Genomic DNA, 17,158 nt, shown 5'->3' with positions numbered 1-17,158 from the left:
TCACTATTCCTCAGGGCTCCCTCCTTGCTCTCTCTTCCTCACTCCTCATGTTCTCTGGAAGGACACTACCTGTAGGTCGGTGATCCCCAAATTCAGCTGTGTGGCCCCAATCCTCTTACCCAATGGACTTCTGAACATCTACACTTGAAGTCCCCCTGACAGTTCAATTCAACGTGCCTCAAACCCCAGCCATCATCTTCCTCCCTAAGAATCTGCTCTTCTGCTTGTATTTTCTTTTGGTGATTCCCACGTTCCCAGTATTTTCCAGCCACCTTATAGACTGCCCTCTGCCCCTCATCCAATTAGTTGCCAAGTCCCTTTTGACTCTACCTTTGAGCACTTTAGATCCGACTTTTCCAGCCTGGATGTTGGTTACAGCCTCTTGTTGGTCTCCCAGTTTTCAACTGCATTGTTGGCACACCTCCAATTTACCCTCCTCATGACTTGGAATGTCCCACACTTCTTATTTGATTGTCTTCCTCCTCTTTATGACTCTGCTTTAGGCATCTTATCTTATCGCTTATTTTCCTTTTTTCTTTCTTCTTTTTTTTTTTAACATGAGTAGGTATCAGTTTTATTATTTAATCTACATAAGTGCATCAACATGGCATCTTATCTTTTAGGAAGCTGTCCCTCAGCTCTTTTCCTGGGCGGCAAGGCACCCTGGCACTTTTCTCTATCATAGCGCCCTGATCTCTATCCTATCAGAACAGTTATCATAGAGCCTCAGAGGCGTTTTACTGACCCTCCCCCCAGCTAGCCTGTGTGCCCCTCATGGACAGGGATGCTGTTTTTCATCCATCTATTCCCCTCAGTGCTTCCTCGTCAGGCTGGTTCTCAGTAAGTGTTACAAACATAACAACGTTAACACAAACAACAAAGAAGTGTGTGTGTATGTATGTATGTGTGTGAAGTGTGTGAGTGAGGGACTTGGAGTGCTTGCTGTATGAAAATCTATTCGGAATTTACTTTCCTTTTGTGAAGAGGGAGAGAAGGAAAGGCCAGCGCACACTCCAGGGAAATCACTAGACTCTTGGTTAATGTCGTGATTAAGTTTCCAAAGTGTAATAGTGTTTACAGGTAATGTTTGTCTATTTCGAGACTTTATTATTAGTATTTTTAAAAGATAATCCAATCAAGGTCAAGCAAAATTGGAATTTTAGTAACCAAAATACTTGCAGCAGGTATCAGATGGGAGCATATGCTGCTTCAGCAAAAGGGACAATTTACTGACTTCAGCTGAGGCTGACACTGCTTGAGAGCTAATGTTCTTTATCCCTTTAGGTCACTCATTTTATTATTTAAGGAACTTAATTTTCTGAAGAATTCTATCTCATATACACAGATACAAAGGGCTCACATGCAGGAATTCTCAAAGGAATTTGCTGATTTCAGCTTTGGAGGTCTGAGCCAGGTAAGGGGCTGCCAGATAAAAGGTCTGAATGAAAACATCTTCCTCTGGTTCCCATCCCTTGCACCCTGTGGATATCTAAGAGAGACACGAATAAAGAGTCACTTTACTAAGGCAGGACTCAGATCCCCAGACTTGCTAATATCTAGCCCCATTACCACCTAATGGGTGGAAAAGATCTCTTCAGAGTCAGTTTATCAAAGCCCATATGTGGGGTATATCTCTCTGCAAATGGGTTGTGACATTAATCTATTCATCTGGGCAGAGTTTTGATTTGTTCATGGCACCTGGCAGATAGTAGATGCTCAATAAATATGTGTTGCATGGTTACTCTGACATACATAAGAAACAGAACAAAATGGTTTTTTTATGAGGAGTGTACATATTACCCAATTGTTTATCATGATGCAAAGTGAAAGTTTAGATTTGGCTCACATTTATTCAGTAGCAGCCACTATTTCATGTACATACATCATCTCCTGTCACCTGGATTTCATGTGTCTGCAAATTGTCAGTTAATTTGAGTTTCTCTTTTCTATTTTTTTTTTTTTTTGAATCCTCAACTTTGCATTGCAAACTTAACGCCTGTAAATCTCACTGAAAACGTGGGTTTGCAACAGAAGTGCCAACACATGCTGAGAGTTCTTAACTAAATGGGACTGAGGCTTAGCGGCCCATGACTGAAACGAGATGATTCAGTTCATTTCAGATTTAATCAAAATAGAAACTTACCATGCTTAATTGAACATGCCAGCCTCCTGGTAAAAGATTCCCTCCCGCCTTTTTTTTTTTTTTTTTTAAAGAGAAAGCTTCATGGGGTTGGAAAATTGTATTATTGATGTATAATAACAGTATTCAACTATGACTGATGAAGGCAACTTAACATTTTCAGCTCTAGAGATGCCAGAAATAGACAAACAGAAGCGTCCACATTTTGCCTTGTGCTGCCACTTAACACCTTCTACACGTACAATGTGGCAAAATCTGCCTTTACTTGCCAGGTCCAATCTTTCTGCTTTTACTGCTGACAGTTTAAATCACGAAAGTAAGATGCAATGGAATTGAAAAACTGGATGTATTCTAATTAGAAGACTTCCTTGGTCCTGGGTTTCAGGAAGACCGTGGATTCACCCACACAGCTGGTTTGGTCTTTCTGACAGATCTGATGCTGGTTACTAGCGGGTTAGTCTGGTGGTGCACATTCACTAGGCTGCTGTCTTCCTAAGATCCAGCCCCACGGAGATAGTTTTGAGAATACATCTCTAAAAAAGTAATGTGATTAATCACTGGTGAGGTAAATACATGTGTTTTTTTCGATAAGGCCCAGGTTTACAAAGAGCGTTTGTTCCCAAGAGCCCAGAAACATCCTCTAGTTATGGAAAGTTGGACTGAATGAGTTAAAGCATAAACCTGGAATGAATGAGACAGAGCATGGTATTGGAAATGGTGTCTGTGCATGCCAGGGCCCTTGCTTTGGTCACGGGAAGGCAGAAAGTTAATGAGCAGTGCACTTTTCAGACTTGCTGCAGGGATGCCAGTGGTCTTGAGGGAAGCAGGGCACATACTGCGGTAGAAACTGGGTATTCTGTGCAGGAGGTACAGCCTTATCATTTAATGTAGAGAGGATAAAACCTTCCATTCTAACCGCACCCAGTCTTGAACTCCACTTGGGTAAAAACTCAGGTTTCTAAAACAAATTAGAAGGTAGCTACATTACAAAGGCCTACCTGCTTTATAGTGAAGTCGGTTTGACTCTGTTCAAAGGACTTATTTAAATTTGCTTGAGGCTCTTTCATTCGCTGTGGGAGTGTAAATGGTACAATTCCTTTGGAGGGCAATTCGACAATATCTTTCAAAATTTGAAATGTGTGTATCTTTTGATCTCATATTTCTATTTCTAGGAATTTACTAATCGATATACACATATAACCTACACAGTGGAGCTTACTATATGGGTAAAGAAGACGCTCATTTAGCTTTGTTATATTAACTAGATAAACAAAAAAGGAAATATCCTAAATGTTCATCCCCAGGGGACTGTTGAACCCACCATGGAAGAGCCAGGCAGTGGAATACTACACAGCTGCTCAAAGGAGTGAGGGAAGTAGCAGTGCCCATATGGAGATATCTTCAAGATATAGGAATAAACAAAGTCCAGGTATAGAATATTGTATAGAAAAAAGAGACTATGTTAGAAAAAACTGATAAAAGTGGTTAACTCTAAGGAATATATGGAATCTGGGGTAAAAGGAAGACTCACGTGTATCGTCTTTCCTTATGTAGTGTTTGCTTTTAATCTCTGGATGCATGTAATGTTTTTAAAATAAAAATGAACAGTTCATTTGCAATTTCAAATTTGTAGAGTGCTAAGAGTTTGGATTTTTAACTAAAAGGGAACATGTCTTTCGTTTTTTCCAAAGGTCTGTTTCACAAGAACTACCTAATGGACGACTTACTAATGTATAACGATGTCAGTAAAGAGTTTGTTTATGAACTAGATCAAATAATATACAGCCCTTTTATTTCAGAAGCTGTAGTCCAGGAACCTACCTACCACAGTTTTGGTGGCAGCTTAACCCAAATGCAAGATCAAGTTGTCAGAAGGTTTAATCTTAAAAGTAGACTGGCAACCAACGTCTGCCATGACATTTAGTAAAAGGCACCAGGACAGAATCTTGGACATGGGACTAGAAGGGGCATCGAGATGTCCATTATCTGAACACACTTCTGGTGGAAGCTTCCTTGGCTTCTCCAGATAAGGAGGGCTCAGTCCATTCTGAGGAAGGCTACTGCATCTTTGGCGGTGCCTGTAGGAATGGTCTCCCTTTGCTGGGCTGAACTCTCTCTCCCTGAACGGAGGAAAGCTGATTTCCTTCCTTATCTTTTCCACCCCCAGCTGGACTTATGGGGCTCCCCAGAGTTCCTCTCTCCTGGAAAGACAGAACCCTACTTTATCACTGCAAACTGTCTATGGGGCCAATCCCAAGTAAGAACCACTAAAGCACTATTAGGTTGTTCCCATCCCATGCTTTACCCTGTCTACTTCAGCAGAGCCTCTGGGCCATCCGTCACCACCCAGACCCTCATTTCCACGTGGATCTGAAAGTCCATCATCTGACTCATTCTCCACCCCTGCCATCAGTAAATCGATCCCTATGTCCTTAACCTTTTATCTGAATATCCCTTTGGCCTTTTTGCTCCATCTGAAACTTGCCTATTTCCTTAAAGCCCATTTTCTCCTGTGGCCCTTCAAAGTGACAGCTTCCTATCTCTCCAAACACCCCACATTCTATCCCCCCTTCCTCACTATATATGGACATTTCCCCTCCCTCCTTTGAAGCACAAGCCAATAACCTCTACCATTTCTACTTTAACTGAATTCCTCGCCACCCTTCTCGCATTCCTGAAGATATCAGAACCTAGGTCACTATTTTCCTTTCCACCATTACTCCTGTCACCATCCTTGGTAACTATACATGGGTAAGTCCTGAAACACTTGGCTTCTCACCATCCTAACCTACTCACTTCCAGCTACCTTTTCCTCCAGCTTACCGTATCCACCCACTCCTGCCTTCAGACCCGAGATCTCCTCTTCATTAGCAATAACTGCACCCCTCCAAAAGTCCTGATTTGAAGCATCATACTTTCTGTCTATCACTCTTTATCTCTTTACTACAACAATTCTTTGATTTCTTCGGTCAATTCATTGATGCTATCACCTTTTCACTGCTTTTCTGTGGAACAGTTCTTCTCTTGGCTTCTGGGATGCCACTCTCTCCTGGTTCTCTGCTCATCCCTGTTTCCTTTGCTGGGATGCCTCCTTCTTCCCAGACTCTAAACTTTGGAGCCCTTAGTGTCAATCTTTGGCCTCTTCTTCTCTATTTATTAACTAGGTATTCTTATCCAGTCCTGTAGCTTTAAATAACACCTATATTGTTATTGTAGGTGTTATCCATAGCCCTGACCTCTCTCCCAAGCTTCAGATTCTATATCCACTGTGTTTTGCTTATCTTCATTTGGATATCTCATAGATACCTCAAACTTAACACGAACTTTCAACATCCCTCACATATTTTGCTCTGTTCTGCGTTTTCCCCATCAGCATACAGTCATACAAAAGTGGTATTTCTCTTTTGTGGAGACATTGCATGCTGCCTATCTAATACCTATTCCCTTTTCATTTCCTAATGACACAATGCCTAAATTATTCAGGGACAGAAAACCATCCAGTTTAAAAAACCACATTGCAAAGCTTCCTTGAAACTAGGTATACCCATGTGACTGAGTTTTGGGTAGTTTTACTGGGAGGATCTAAAAGGAAGTCTCCTTAAACAGAAGACAAAACAACTGGAGGAAAATCACTTTGGCTCTTCCTCCCTCCAGGAATACGCATGTGATGGCTGGAGCTCTAGCAGCTGCCTATTGGACCATGAGGTGCCTTTGAGGTTGAAAGTCATATACTAGGATGGCAGAGCAGAAGGATAGAAGGAGCCTGGGTCTTGGGTTATTGTGGAGCCTCATACCTGCCATGTACAGCCTACCTCTGGACCTCTTTTACTTGAGAGAGAAATAAATTTCTAAGTCTATCTGACTTAAGCCACTGTTAATCTGGATTTTCTACTACATACAGCTGAACCTATCCTGCCTGACATATCAGTGTGTAGAACATAGTCTCATCCATTCAAGCAAGGATTAAAACATAATGTGAAGGCCACACATAATGCCAAGGATTTGTTTTAGGACTACATTTTCAGAGCGTACATCTTGGGCAATGAAAAACACTGTTAAATGGTATTCCCAAATTCAATTTCTCTTTGAAACAGTACTGGACTACTTTATTGTAATTAAGAACATCAAATGACTTGCTTGACTATGTGACCTGAAGGTGCCTTTGTTTCGAGATAATGGGGTTTTTCACAACTCAGCCACACGCCTAATTTAGGACCCCATGATTCATTCATGTAAGATATTATTATTTTCTCAGCTTGGTAAAGGGGCCGTTGGTTGCCATGAAACAGTAGTCTTAATATCATTAAGGGAAAGATCATTATAATTTTTGCTCTTAGTATCACAACTTTTTATATATGTTTTTTCTCATACAAATGAACAAAAATTGACTTTTTAAATAGCGGAGAAATTATTTTTCTGGAATGGCTTCTAAGTAGCAATGTATTTAGGAAAATGCATTGTAGGCAGCCTTCCCCATACATCACTTTTTAGCAAGATATTAGTGAGGATTTCTGTTTACCTACCTACCTGTATGTTTCTATGAATATTGATCTCCAATAGCAAAAATTAGTAGTTCTGTGTAATGCCACTGGTGAAAAGGTTTCTTCTCCTTTTAACTCATCTATTCTATTGCTTAAGTTTGTTTTCTTTTGAACTAGCTTTCTACATTTTCTTTTAGAGTAATTTTGGTAAGGAAGCCAAGTTCTATTTATTGAGAATTTTCCAGACTGACAAAATGGTATGAAATTCTGTTTCTGCAGATGAGACATAAACTATGGGTTATTAACTTTAAGTAAAGTTGGAGATTGCTCTTCCAAGAATAGGCAGTATCACCCCATGAGGAGATAAAGAGAGGACTGCCATGCCGGGGGAGCTGAGGTCACAGAAGACTACTTCTAGAGTAATTCCTTTACATCTCTGGAAAGAACATAAAGTCCTTGGGAGGAGTGAAGCCCACTAATCTATCAAATCTAGTAAACTGTCTCATAGAGAGCAGGTGCTCAGTGACCGCTAACTGAACACATTAGTATCAGATGGCCGGTAGGATAGTTGTCCCCTTGGGAAGCAGGAATGAGGCAGTGGAGCCATCGTCTGTTCTGGGAAGCTTGCCCTCATTTCCCAAGGCACCTTAACAAGATGCCTTCCATTGGACTCCCCAGCCCTCAGGTCTGCCCATCCCACTGCTCATCTCTCTGCCTATGTCCCCTACTCGAGTGTCAGTTCTTTAGGAGAAGGACTGTCTTTCGTCTCCCTGCACCCAGTCTAGTGCCTACTACATACTGAGTATTGTCGGTAACCGTCAGCACTAACTTTTTAGGGAATGAATGAATGAGTGGATCAAATTCTGATTGGCTTGGGGTGGGATAGGAGGTTGGGTGTGGCCCAGGGCGCTGCTCCAGTTTAGGTTCTAGGGCACCTGAACACGAAGGAGTGAGGGAAAGGGCTCTAAGGCATGAACAAATTTTGTAAAAATGTCATGATTTTGTTCAGTGTTCAAGAGTAAGTATATTGTTTTATTACAATAAACTTTCTGCGGGAAAGTATTCAAGTAGGGGTTTGTGTTTTATTCAGTAGCTCATTGTTTACTCTATGATGCCCTTACACTAGTCTGTGGTTCAAAGCTTTCCCATGACCTGATCTCCATCAAGCCTTTCTTCCCACTCCCTATACCGTAGCCAATTTGAATGGTCCAGTTCTTTATACCACCTTTACAGCAAACCACAGTGGAGCCCAGAGGGCAGGACCTGGCTGTGCCACACTCCTGAGCTTAGGTCCTACATCCCAACTTACTACCCATGTGTCCCAGGGCAAACTGCTTTGCTTCTCTGAGTCTTAGTTTCCTCATCTTAATAAAATACTTCTTTGAGCTTTGGTTTTCTCATCTTCAATAAAATCTACCTTGTGGGATCATTGTAAGGATTAAATGACATAAAAAATATAAAGCCCATAGCATTGCACTTGGCGGGGGGCGGGGGCGACACCCAGTAAAGGTTTTTCATCCCTCTCTCAGCCTGGTAGGTTGGAACTTACCACTTCTTCTTCTTTAACTTCATATTTACTATCATATTCACTTTGGGGCCCAGTTCAAATATCACTTTCTCCAGAAAATCTTTTCCTGGTTGAAGGTAACCTTTCCTCTTCCTATAGTCTGTCATCTTTTTCTGGATACTTTTGCCACTTTCTTCCTGGTGGCTCAGTGATTGCTGTGTTTTATTTTCCCCTGAGCTATAAGTTCCATGAGGGCGAGATCGCCCACTTTTTAGCCTAGTGTTCCCCCAAAGTGCCTAGCAGAAGAATTCACATATAGTAGGTGCTAAAATAATGAGCTAAATTTGTGCAGGACAATTTTATATATTTAGGAAATCATCAATTTCTCTTAGGATGAGGGTGGCATATATAATGCATCTTTCCATTTTCCACTTTAGGGGGAAAAAATAGCCGCTCATGGCAAGCGGCTGACATCACACGACCTTCAGAGAATTCCCTGTAAATAGTTACAAATAATGACTAGTGACAATTACAATAAAGCTCTGTTCAAGGCCTAATCACATATACCTAAAAATGTGAAAAAAAAGCTGAAATGGAGGGGGGTATTTCCTTAAGGCTAACTAGTCCACTATTGCCCCAAATATCTTCATCTTATTATACTTCATCTAAATAAACTTCCTGAAACTGTACAAATGGAAGTGACATAAATCACAGTTGTTACTACTATTTTCAATGGGAGGGAGAGTCTAAAGAAGTCACACATGGCTGCTGCCAGGTCTGAGATTACTGAGCTGGTTTTGGGTCTTTTAGATGGAATCCCAGAATTAGGTTTAAACCAGGCCTGGCCTGTCATGGAGGCAGCTGCCAAGGTGTGATTTGATGTCAACAGATGGAGACCTCCTGTTCCAAAATATCCTTTCTATGAGTATCTGAGAGGGATTGCTATCTGTTTAGAAGGCTAATCTTTCAGAGGTTCCTATTCCAGGTGAAAAATAACACCTTAATCAACATTTACAAAACAGTTCCATAAGAGGCTCCCTGGAAGAATGGGTTCTCTGATCAAAGAAGTCGGGGAAATATCGCAAAGTCCATCCCTCTTTACGATTTACTATATGCTGGCAGCACATAGCAGCATATGGAAAGCTCAAGCACATCACATGGTAAAGAAACCTATTTCACATAACTTAGAAGCTCTCCCACTTATTTAACTATGAACTCAATCTTGCTTTCCTTTTTTTACAAAATTCCTAGTGACGTCATATGAAACTAGGATTTCATAGAACACACTTTAAAAATGCTGCCTTAGTTACTATTAGTTATCACTGTCATGGGGATGGATGTTAGCTAAGAATAGAGCACAAAGGGATATACATGAAGGGTTAGGAAAGTCAAGGGAAAGAAAACAAATGTTTAAGGTCACCAGGGAGGGCCCCCAAACACAATTTCACAGTCTTGCTAAGGGCCAGCCATGGTTCTCATTGCAGGTATTCTTTTGACTTTGTTTTCCTGCCTAGGAAGCCCAGCCATTATCAAGTATAATTATCACATTGGAAGTAGCATTTTTACATCTTCATGTGACCTTGAATTGTCTAGTGTAGGGAGGAAGAGAAAGGGACCACTTGGATGGCAACACTTGCTCAAACAGATGTGAAAAGAAGAAAGAAAGAAACAGGGTAAGGGAGAAATGGGGCAACTGAGGCCACAGGGAGGCAGAAGCTGCCTTGTCAATGGGAAGCTAAGGGCGGAAGAAAAAGGACAGGACGAGTAAAGAAAGTGAAGGGTGTGACAGGTCGGGTAGAAGCTAACAAACCCACCTGCCACCTGAGTCATGAAACCGAGGCTAGGGGTAGGGAGATAACAAGAGGAGCGATTAAATTATAACATCAGTGAGTCTCAAGCTTTGGTTTCACCCATAAAATCAAGTGGTCTGAAGACGTGGAACAAAAACAGGAACAGCAGGGACAGAGGCACCCATTAAGGTATAGGTTACTCTTTCTATCCTCTCAGTGGTAGGACACTTATATCCACAGGTAGCTTTTTGCCCTTGGGGCTCTCACTGCATTTCCCCAAATTGTCGGGAGGGCCCCGGGCTACAATAGGACCAAGTGTGATATGCTAATCCTGGAGCCTGCTGCTTTAGGAGACTTCACAGTGGTTAACTGTAAGCACTGGGATAGCAGCAGAGAAGGCCCAGGTGTTGTGCACAAGTCAGAGTGGCCATGGGTTGAGAAGGGGCTTCCTCTTACCAAGGGCTGTCAGATGTTCTGCCTCTTGCATGCAAAACCATTAGGAGAACTTTGGCAGGCTAAGGCAACTTAGAAACACTAGGAGCTGAAAACACGATGTGCAACACATTTGGGAGGATAAAACTAGCAGATTTACCTTCTAGGGTACCTTTTGATTTCTTCCCAATATCAGTGTAAACGTCATGGATATACCCAAAATGTTTTCATCATTTACAAATGTTATGTATTATTCAAAAGGTGGAGAATTGTGTGGGGTTGAGATGGGAGGTAGGGCAATAGGACAACTCCCTTTATAAGAATGCAAAAATTTCAAATTCTGTTCCAGGGTGAACTTATTTCACAAAAGTGATTCTGACTGGGGCAAGGTTTTGCTCTGGGATAATGCCTGGAATTCATTTGTCAATACATTTCAAACTAAATCTCTGCCAGACTTCATTTACTCAGGGGAAATGGTTAAAACCATACGCCCAATCTCACAGAGCGTGAACTCCAATATATACAATTCTGCTGGCTGGAATGGTGACCCTGACCTCTCAGAGTAACACTCTCAGACGAGTTAACAGGGATTGTGGGAGCTGAGGACATGAACCTACAGCCCTCTGCAGCAGAAACAGGTCTCTAGCTGGTTTGGGATCTAGAAGTTACTTCAGATCGCTCATTCCTTTGCATGAGTCGGAACATCACCGAACATACACCCCCGCCCCCACCTCTGCAATTAAGGGCATATTATAAGATGAGTATTGGTTGGATGTGTTTCTATATGTTGTTGTGAACATGTGGAGAAAACAGTGCTGACACAGTGGGTGTGTGTTTGTGTTTACATTGCTGACACCATTTCTCTGAGTGTGTTACATAATTGAGATGGTTTGGATCGTTTGAATGGAATAACATGATTACCCATGGTATTGCACGTCTCCAATTCCAAATAAACACGATGGCAAAAACTAGACGAAAACACAGAAAGAATAACAAATCACACAATGTCACTGAAGTCATGCAAAGAGGAAAAAAACAGATTTTAAAAAAATGGGCAAGCAACAGACACCATAAATGAAAAAAAGCCAATGCATACAATTCTAAAATCATTCTTACCTTCTTCAGTCATTGTGTCATAATATTTTAGTTTTCCATATGATCCAAGTTCTACAACATCACAGTAAAAGACACAAAGATAAGGAACGAGCTGTAATGCAAGAACTTTGTTTTTACACATTCTTAATTAATCAGATTCAGAGTTATACTGTCAAATTCCGCAATCGTAACTATATAGAGATGTGCAAACGTGGGCCATGTGGCAGACAGCTTTCACGGCCCATTTTCAGAAATCACTTAAAATATATTATTCCACTGGGGGTAGGATGTGCCCTGCATTACAGAATAGGACACAGTGATTTTTAACATCTGATGACACAGAATACTTGGCAAAGATAACTTCACACCAGGTCTAGCCTGGCCCTGTCATTTTTGTAGAGGTGACACTCCAAGAGAAAAGGATGAGTGAGGACAAAGTCTGGGCCCACTGAGGCTTGTAGACACTGGATTCCTTGCCATGGAACAGCAGTCCCAGAAGTTCATTTCACAGCTCATCAGCAATAGAACCGCTTCCTAGAGATTAAGGAAGGCTACATAGGAAAACCCAAAATGAGAAACCAGGTTCTCAACTTCCCTTTAAATTTCTAGCTTGCATTTTAGACAGAAAACACTGAATACGATGGGTGCAGCATAGTGGGAAGAGTTGTGAAAGGTGCAGAGTGCTCCGGGAGGAAGAAGGAGGCATATACCCAGGGAAGATTCCCTGGCTGAAACAGGTGACAAAGCAGCCACACTCCCAGACCAAGGTATCATCTACTGCTTGCAGGAGGCAGGCGGTGGCCGAAGGTCTCAGCTGTAATGGAAACCACTGGCAGAAATCAAGCTGTTCTAAGTCAGCTGGTGGGAGTGGCAGTTTGGGTTGGGGGAGAGAGGAGGTGGGAACACACCATTTCTCTGTTTTTATTTTTTACTTCAATTCTAAAATACAAACTTTATTCTTGTTCATCTGAAAATTCCAGATTGTTTCAAGCAACATTGGGAGCAGGTTAAAGATATTTTTTTTTCTTATCGAAACAATAATCTCCCAGTAAACTTCAAGAAATTAATTAGACTCAAGAGATATTCCTGTGATATTGCAGAATGCTTCCATGGCTCATTCACTTGAGGGGCCATGGAAAATCTACCTCAACTAATAATAGATGGGTTTTGTGTGCAAGAGGAGGGATCTAGCTAAAAACACAATAATAAATATTCTTCTATTTTATATCTATATTACACATACTCCATATATTCTTTTTTCATGTGCCTAAAATTAAAGTTATTTTGATACACCAATACAAAATTATACCTTGGGAAGAAAAATCACCTCATCTTTATGTTTCTGCAAAAACCCGTCTATTCTGGATTTTGTTATATGCATGACAAAGGATTCAAGTGCTTCAATATAAGAAATTGAATTGTGTGTAAATAACAAGAAAGGTTTTTAAAATGACTTCTGAGGATTACCTTCAGGGGAATATAATTTTTTCTGGTATTTTAAGAACAGTAGTCTATTGTATATATGATATTGCACAAGTTGGTAATTCTTAAATGATCTAACCACCTTCAAAAATATTAAATGTGTTTATGGTAGTTCTATACATCATATAAGGCATTTGTGTGTGTGTGTGTGTGTGTGTGTGTGTGTAGACTTGCAGTAAGTTGATGAATTATATCAGCCAACTAATTTTTTTGTAACCTCTACTCTTTCCCTGAGGTAAAGCAGTAGAATAAGTAGCTGGCATTCTCTTTTATTTGCTCAGGAAACAGAACGTGGGTGGCTCTGTGTTTGCAAAGTTGGGTGTAAACCATATTCGACACAATGAAAATGCACCACTGCATTTTTATGAATCTTTTTAGATGCAACCTCTCTGTATGCATACACCTGCTTTCACGTATTAATCCCAAACTGCCAAACATTTACTTGTGGCAGATGTGATTATTCTTCACCTTGTCTCTTGCGGAACCAGGTATAAATAAATACAATCATATTCTTTAATTCTTTTAGTCTTATGTAGTCAAAATTGGAACTGTTCATATCTGGCAAAGCTCACACATTCTTATGCTGTGAAAATGTCTAGATTGTTTCATGGTTGCTTCCTTGGCTGGTGAATGGGACAGGGGGACAAGAACTGGACAGAACATACCAAAAATGAGGCTAAAGATGGTGGAAGAGAAGGAATAAGAACAAAAAGCTGAATAACGACAGGTGAGGTAGGAACGTGAAACACAGTGAGGAAGGAGAGCAAGAGAACAGTATCTGTCCAGTGAAGAGAACTATGTTTGTTGCTTACTAAAGAAAAGGCAGAGAAGAACGTGAAGGAAAGCAGCTTGCTGGAACGCGGTCTTTCCCACGGACTGCAATGGATGGTGAGGCAGTGAACTCAGCTCTCCAGTGCTTTCGAGCGGTCAAGGGCAACAGCTCCAAGAGCTGGGGCTTTCTTCATAAACCAGGACTTCAAGGGGGTGCAGGAAGAGGGGTGTGACATGTGAGTAGGATGAACGCAACCTGCACACGTAAGTCAGAGCACATCACCTGGCTGGTGTCCTACAGCCCATGGACGCTAAGGGACAGTGGCCTCAGCCACTGGGGCCTGAGGGGCATAAGTGGAAATTCACCTCCATGGAGCCATGGCCTTGTCACACACTCCCCATGGAGAGCACCCAATACGCCTTTAGCATCATTGCATTAGGATTCAAACTGGTCCTAAACCAAGCTGAGTTTCTTTGGCATCGGAGGGAGGAAGTGAGGGAGTTAAAGAATGTGGTACCGAATACTCTCTAGTCACATCCATTACGTCAACTGAGCCAGGATCAGAAGAAGGGTGAGTCACCAGTGAAAACCATCCTGGGTACCCCTGGTGCCTCTTCTCCATAACATTTCTCTAAGAAGCCCACATAGCCTAAGACAAAAATTCCAGAACCCTGTGGTTTGAGATGAGCCTGCAGGCTGATTGTGAATGCTGCCTATCACGGCGACCACACTGGCTTCCATGTCATTTGGACAGCTGGGGTCACAGGCATCCAAACTGCCGGATCTCTAGGAGGGGTGGAATGTTTTGTCATTCCTCAGTCCACTTCCTTCCAGGTGTGGTCAGCAACGTCACGACCTGGCTTTAAGGTACCTCTGAGTTCTTGTCCATACTTCACGATTGACAAATCAAGGGGAGGGGCTTGTCTTCAGTCTCAAAGAATCTGTAAGAACTAGTGTTTTGGGCTCCTAATTTTCCTTTCTGAAGAAGGACATGGACACAGATTTCTCCTTCCAACATTTCTCAGCTCCACCTCAGCTTTGAGGCCTGTTGCATTATCAACCCTTTTGTCTGCAAATCTCCCGACACAGGAGCAGCAGAAAAATGACTTGTCACATTTCAGGTCTTAATATTCTGACATATATAGAACAGAAAGTTAACAGAAGCATCTAAGCTGAGTTCATTTTACCAGAGAGAAAAGTAGAGGTAGCGAAATACTGTGTTTCCCCGAAAATAAGATCTAGCTGGACAATCAGCTCTAATGTGTCTTTTGGAGCAAAAATTAATATAAGACCTGGTATCATATCATGTCATGTCATGTCATGTCATGTCATATCATATCATATCATATCATATCATATCATATCATATCATATCATATCATATCCAGTCTTATATTATAGTAAAATAAAACCGGGTCTTATATTAATTTTTGCTCCAAAGGATGCATTAGAACTGATTGTCCAGCTAGGTCTTATTTTTGGGGAAACACGGTAAATGAGAATAAACATTTATTACGTAAATGACTGATGAAAAAATATGATTAACTTGTTTAATATTTTTAAATCAAAGAGCTGCTTTATTTTTGGTATTGGTTTGAACTGCACATGAATACCTAAAAATGAAGGCTTTCTCAATACAGAGAATAGTTTCTTGCTAAAGTTGTCTAAAACCTGTCAAAGAGGTGTGTACAGATGCTGGATTACATCACAGCCAAGGAAGGATTACTTTCAGTAGTAAATGGAAGTGAAAAACATGGGCTATGACATAAAAAAAAAAGAAATTGTAGTTTGTGGCAACATGGACAGATCTGGAGGGTATTATGCTAAGTGAAATAAATCAGATTGAGAAAGACAAACATCATATGATCTCACTTATCTGTGGAATCTAAAGAAGAAAACAAACAAACATACAAAACAGAAACAGACGCATAGATACAGAGAATAAAGTGATGCCTGCCAGAGAGAAAGGGTGTTGGGGGTAAAAAACATGAAAGGATTAAGAAATACAAATTGGTAGTTACAAAATCATCATGGGGTTGTAAAGTACGGCATAGGAAATATAGTCAATAATGTTGCAACAACTCTGTATAGTGCCAGGTGGGTATTAGACTATTTGGGGAGATCACTGCATAAATTATATGAATGTCTAACCACTATGCTGTACATCTGAAACTAATATAAAATAATACTGAATGTCAACTGTAGCTGAAAAAAAAAATTAAAACCTCCCCAGAAAACAAAAAAACATGGGCTTGGAAGCTAAGGTATAGGCTTGAACCCCAAATCTGCAACTTATTAGCTGTGTGACTTTGAGCAAATTGTTTCACCTTTCTGAGACTCTGTGTCCTCAGCTATAAGGGGGCATGATTGTATCTCCCCCAGAAAGTTGTGGTGAGGAGTTGATGAGATAATGAAACCCACTAAACAATCAATAATGGGCAGCTTCATTATTGCAAGCACCACCAAGAAGAGTGAAGGAGAATCAATGGCACATGGAGCAGAGCGTTTAGAGAACATGGTATTTTACACAGGTTTGTTAAAACAAATTTAACACTACTTATAGAGGTTTTAAGTAGATATTTGCTGCTCAGCAGCAAAAGATATCTTGCCAGTGGGGACAGTATTTAAAAGAAATTTCTTCATCAGTTCTGCTCTTCTACTCTCAGATCTATGGGGAAAGTCAAAACGTAGACTACCACCAGGGAGCAGGATGTGAAAAGTGGACCTTTTATTCATCTGACCACTAGTGTTCCAACTTGGGACCCAGGTACCTTCCCTTCTAATATTTGCACACAAGCGTGTCTCTGCAACTCTGTTGTCCATATGTTATAGGCACAGACCCTACTCCTCTCTAGAACCCTCCCAACGAAACCTCGAACAGTGCTTTCCTCAAATTATGTGCTCTCCCCGTAGTTCTTTAAAAAGTATACAAATGCATAATCCCACATGTGAGGTTAGGTCATTTTGGTTTGCTGGACTTGCTGAAGACAGGAAGACAGACAGATGCCTGCGGCTTCTTGAGACCATAACCTCACTATCAAGGTTAAGAGTGCTCCCCAGCGAGACAGACAGGACAACCATTCACAGTCTGGCTCTACTACTTAGGAGCTGGGTAATCCTCTCTGAGCCTCAGTTCTTTCTTTTGTCAAATGGGGACAAAGGCAATACACACCTATCCTTACGAGTGTTTATGAAGGATCAGATGAGGGCACGTCTATAAAGCACTGGGGTGGCACAGACATCCTTAATAATGGGTACCCCTCTTTATTGTTCCACAGGTCCAACATGAATATCTAACTCCTATCCAAACTCTGATGACAGGAACCAATGCCAATGTTTATTCTTGACATTTGCAAGTCAACAAAAACCTCTAGCCTTCTTCCCTTAAACAAAAGGAAAACTGTCAAAAGAAAGGCGGCCTGGCTAACTTCCTGAACCATGTTTTGCAGTACTAACATT

At 41.2% G+C, this 17,158-nt stretch overlaps 1 protein-coding gene across 4 annotated transcripts in view; it reads right to left on the bottom strand.

The window, feature by feature from the left end:
* Nucleotides 1-17,158, bottom strand: part of SLC24A2 (solute carrier family 24 member 2) — a 245,013-nt gene that overhangs the window by 48,821 nt on the left and 179,034 nt on the right. For 2 of the 4 annotated variants that reach the window (XM_081066813.1, XM_081066812.1), the window contains one exon: nt 11,467-11,517. The exons of the other annotated variants lie outside the window; for them this stretch is intronic. In XM_081066813.1, coding sequence (XP_080922939.1) covers nt 11,467-11,517 — 51 coding nt within the window. The remainder of the gene's footprint in view (nt 1-11,466; nt 11,518-17,158) is intronic. 4 annotated transcript variants of the gene reach the window in all.

This window comes from Rhinolophus hipposideros, assembly GCF_964194185.1.
Source record: "Rhinolophus hipposideros genome assembly, chromosome: 11".
In the NCBI taxonomy this organism is placed as follows: Eukaryota; Metazoa; Chordata; class Mammalia; order Chiroptera; family Rhinolophidae; genus Rhinolophus; species Rhinolophus hipposideros.
The sequence above is the reverse complement of the archived record's forward strand: the minus strand, read 5'-3'. Positions and strand labels throughout refer to the sequence as shown.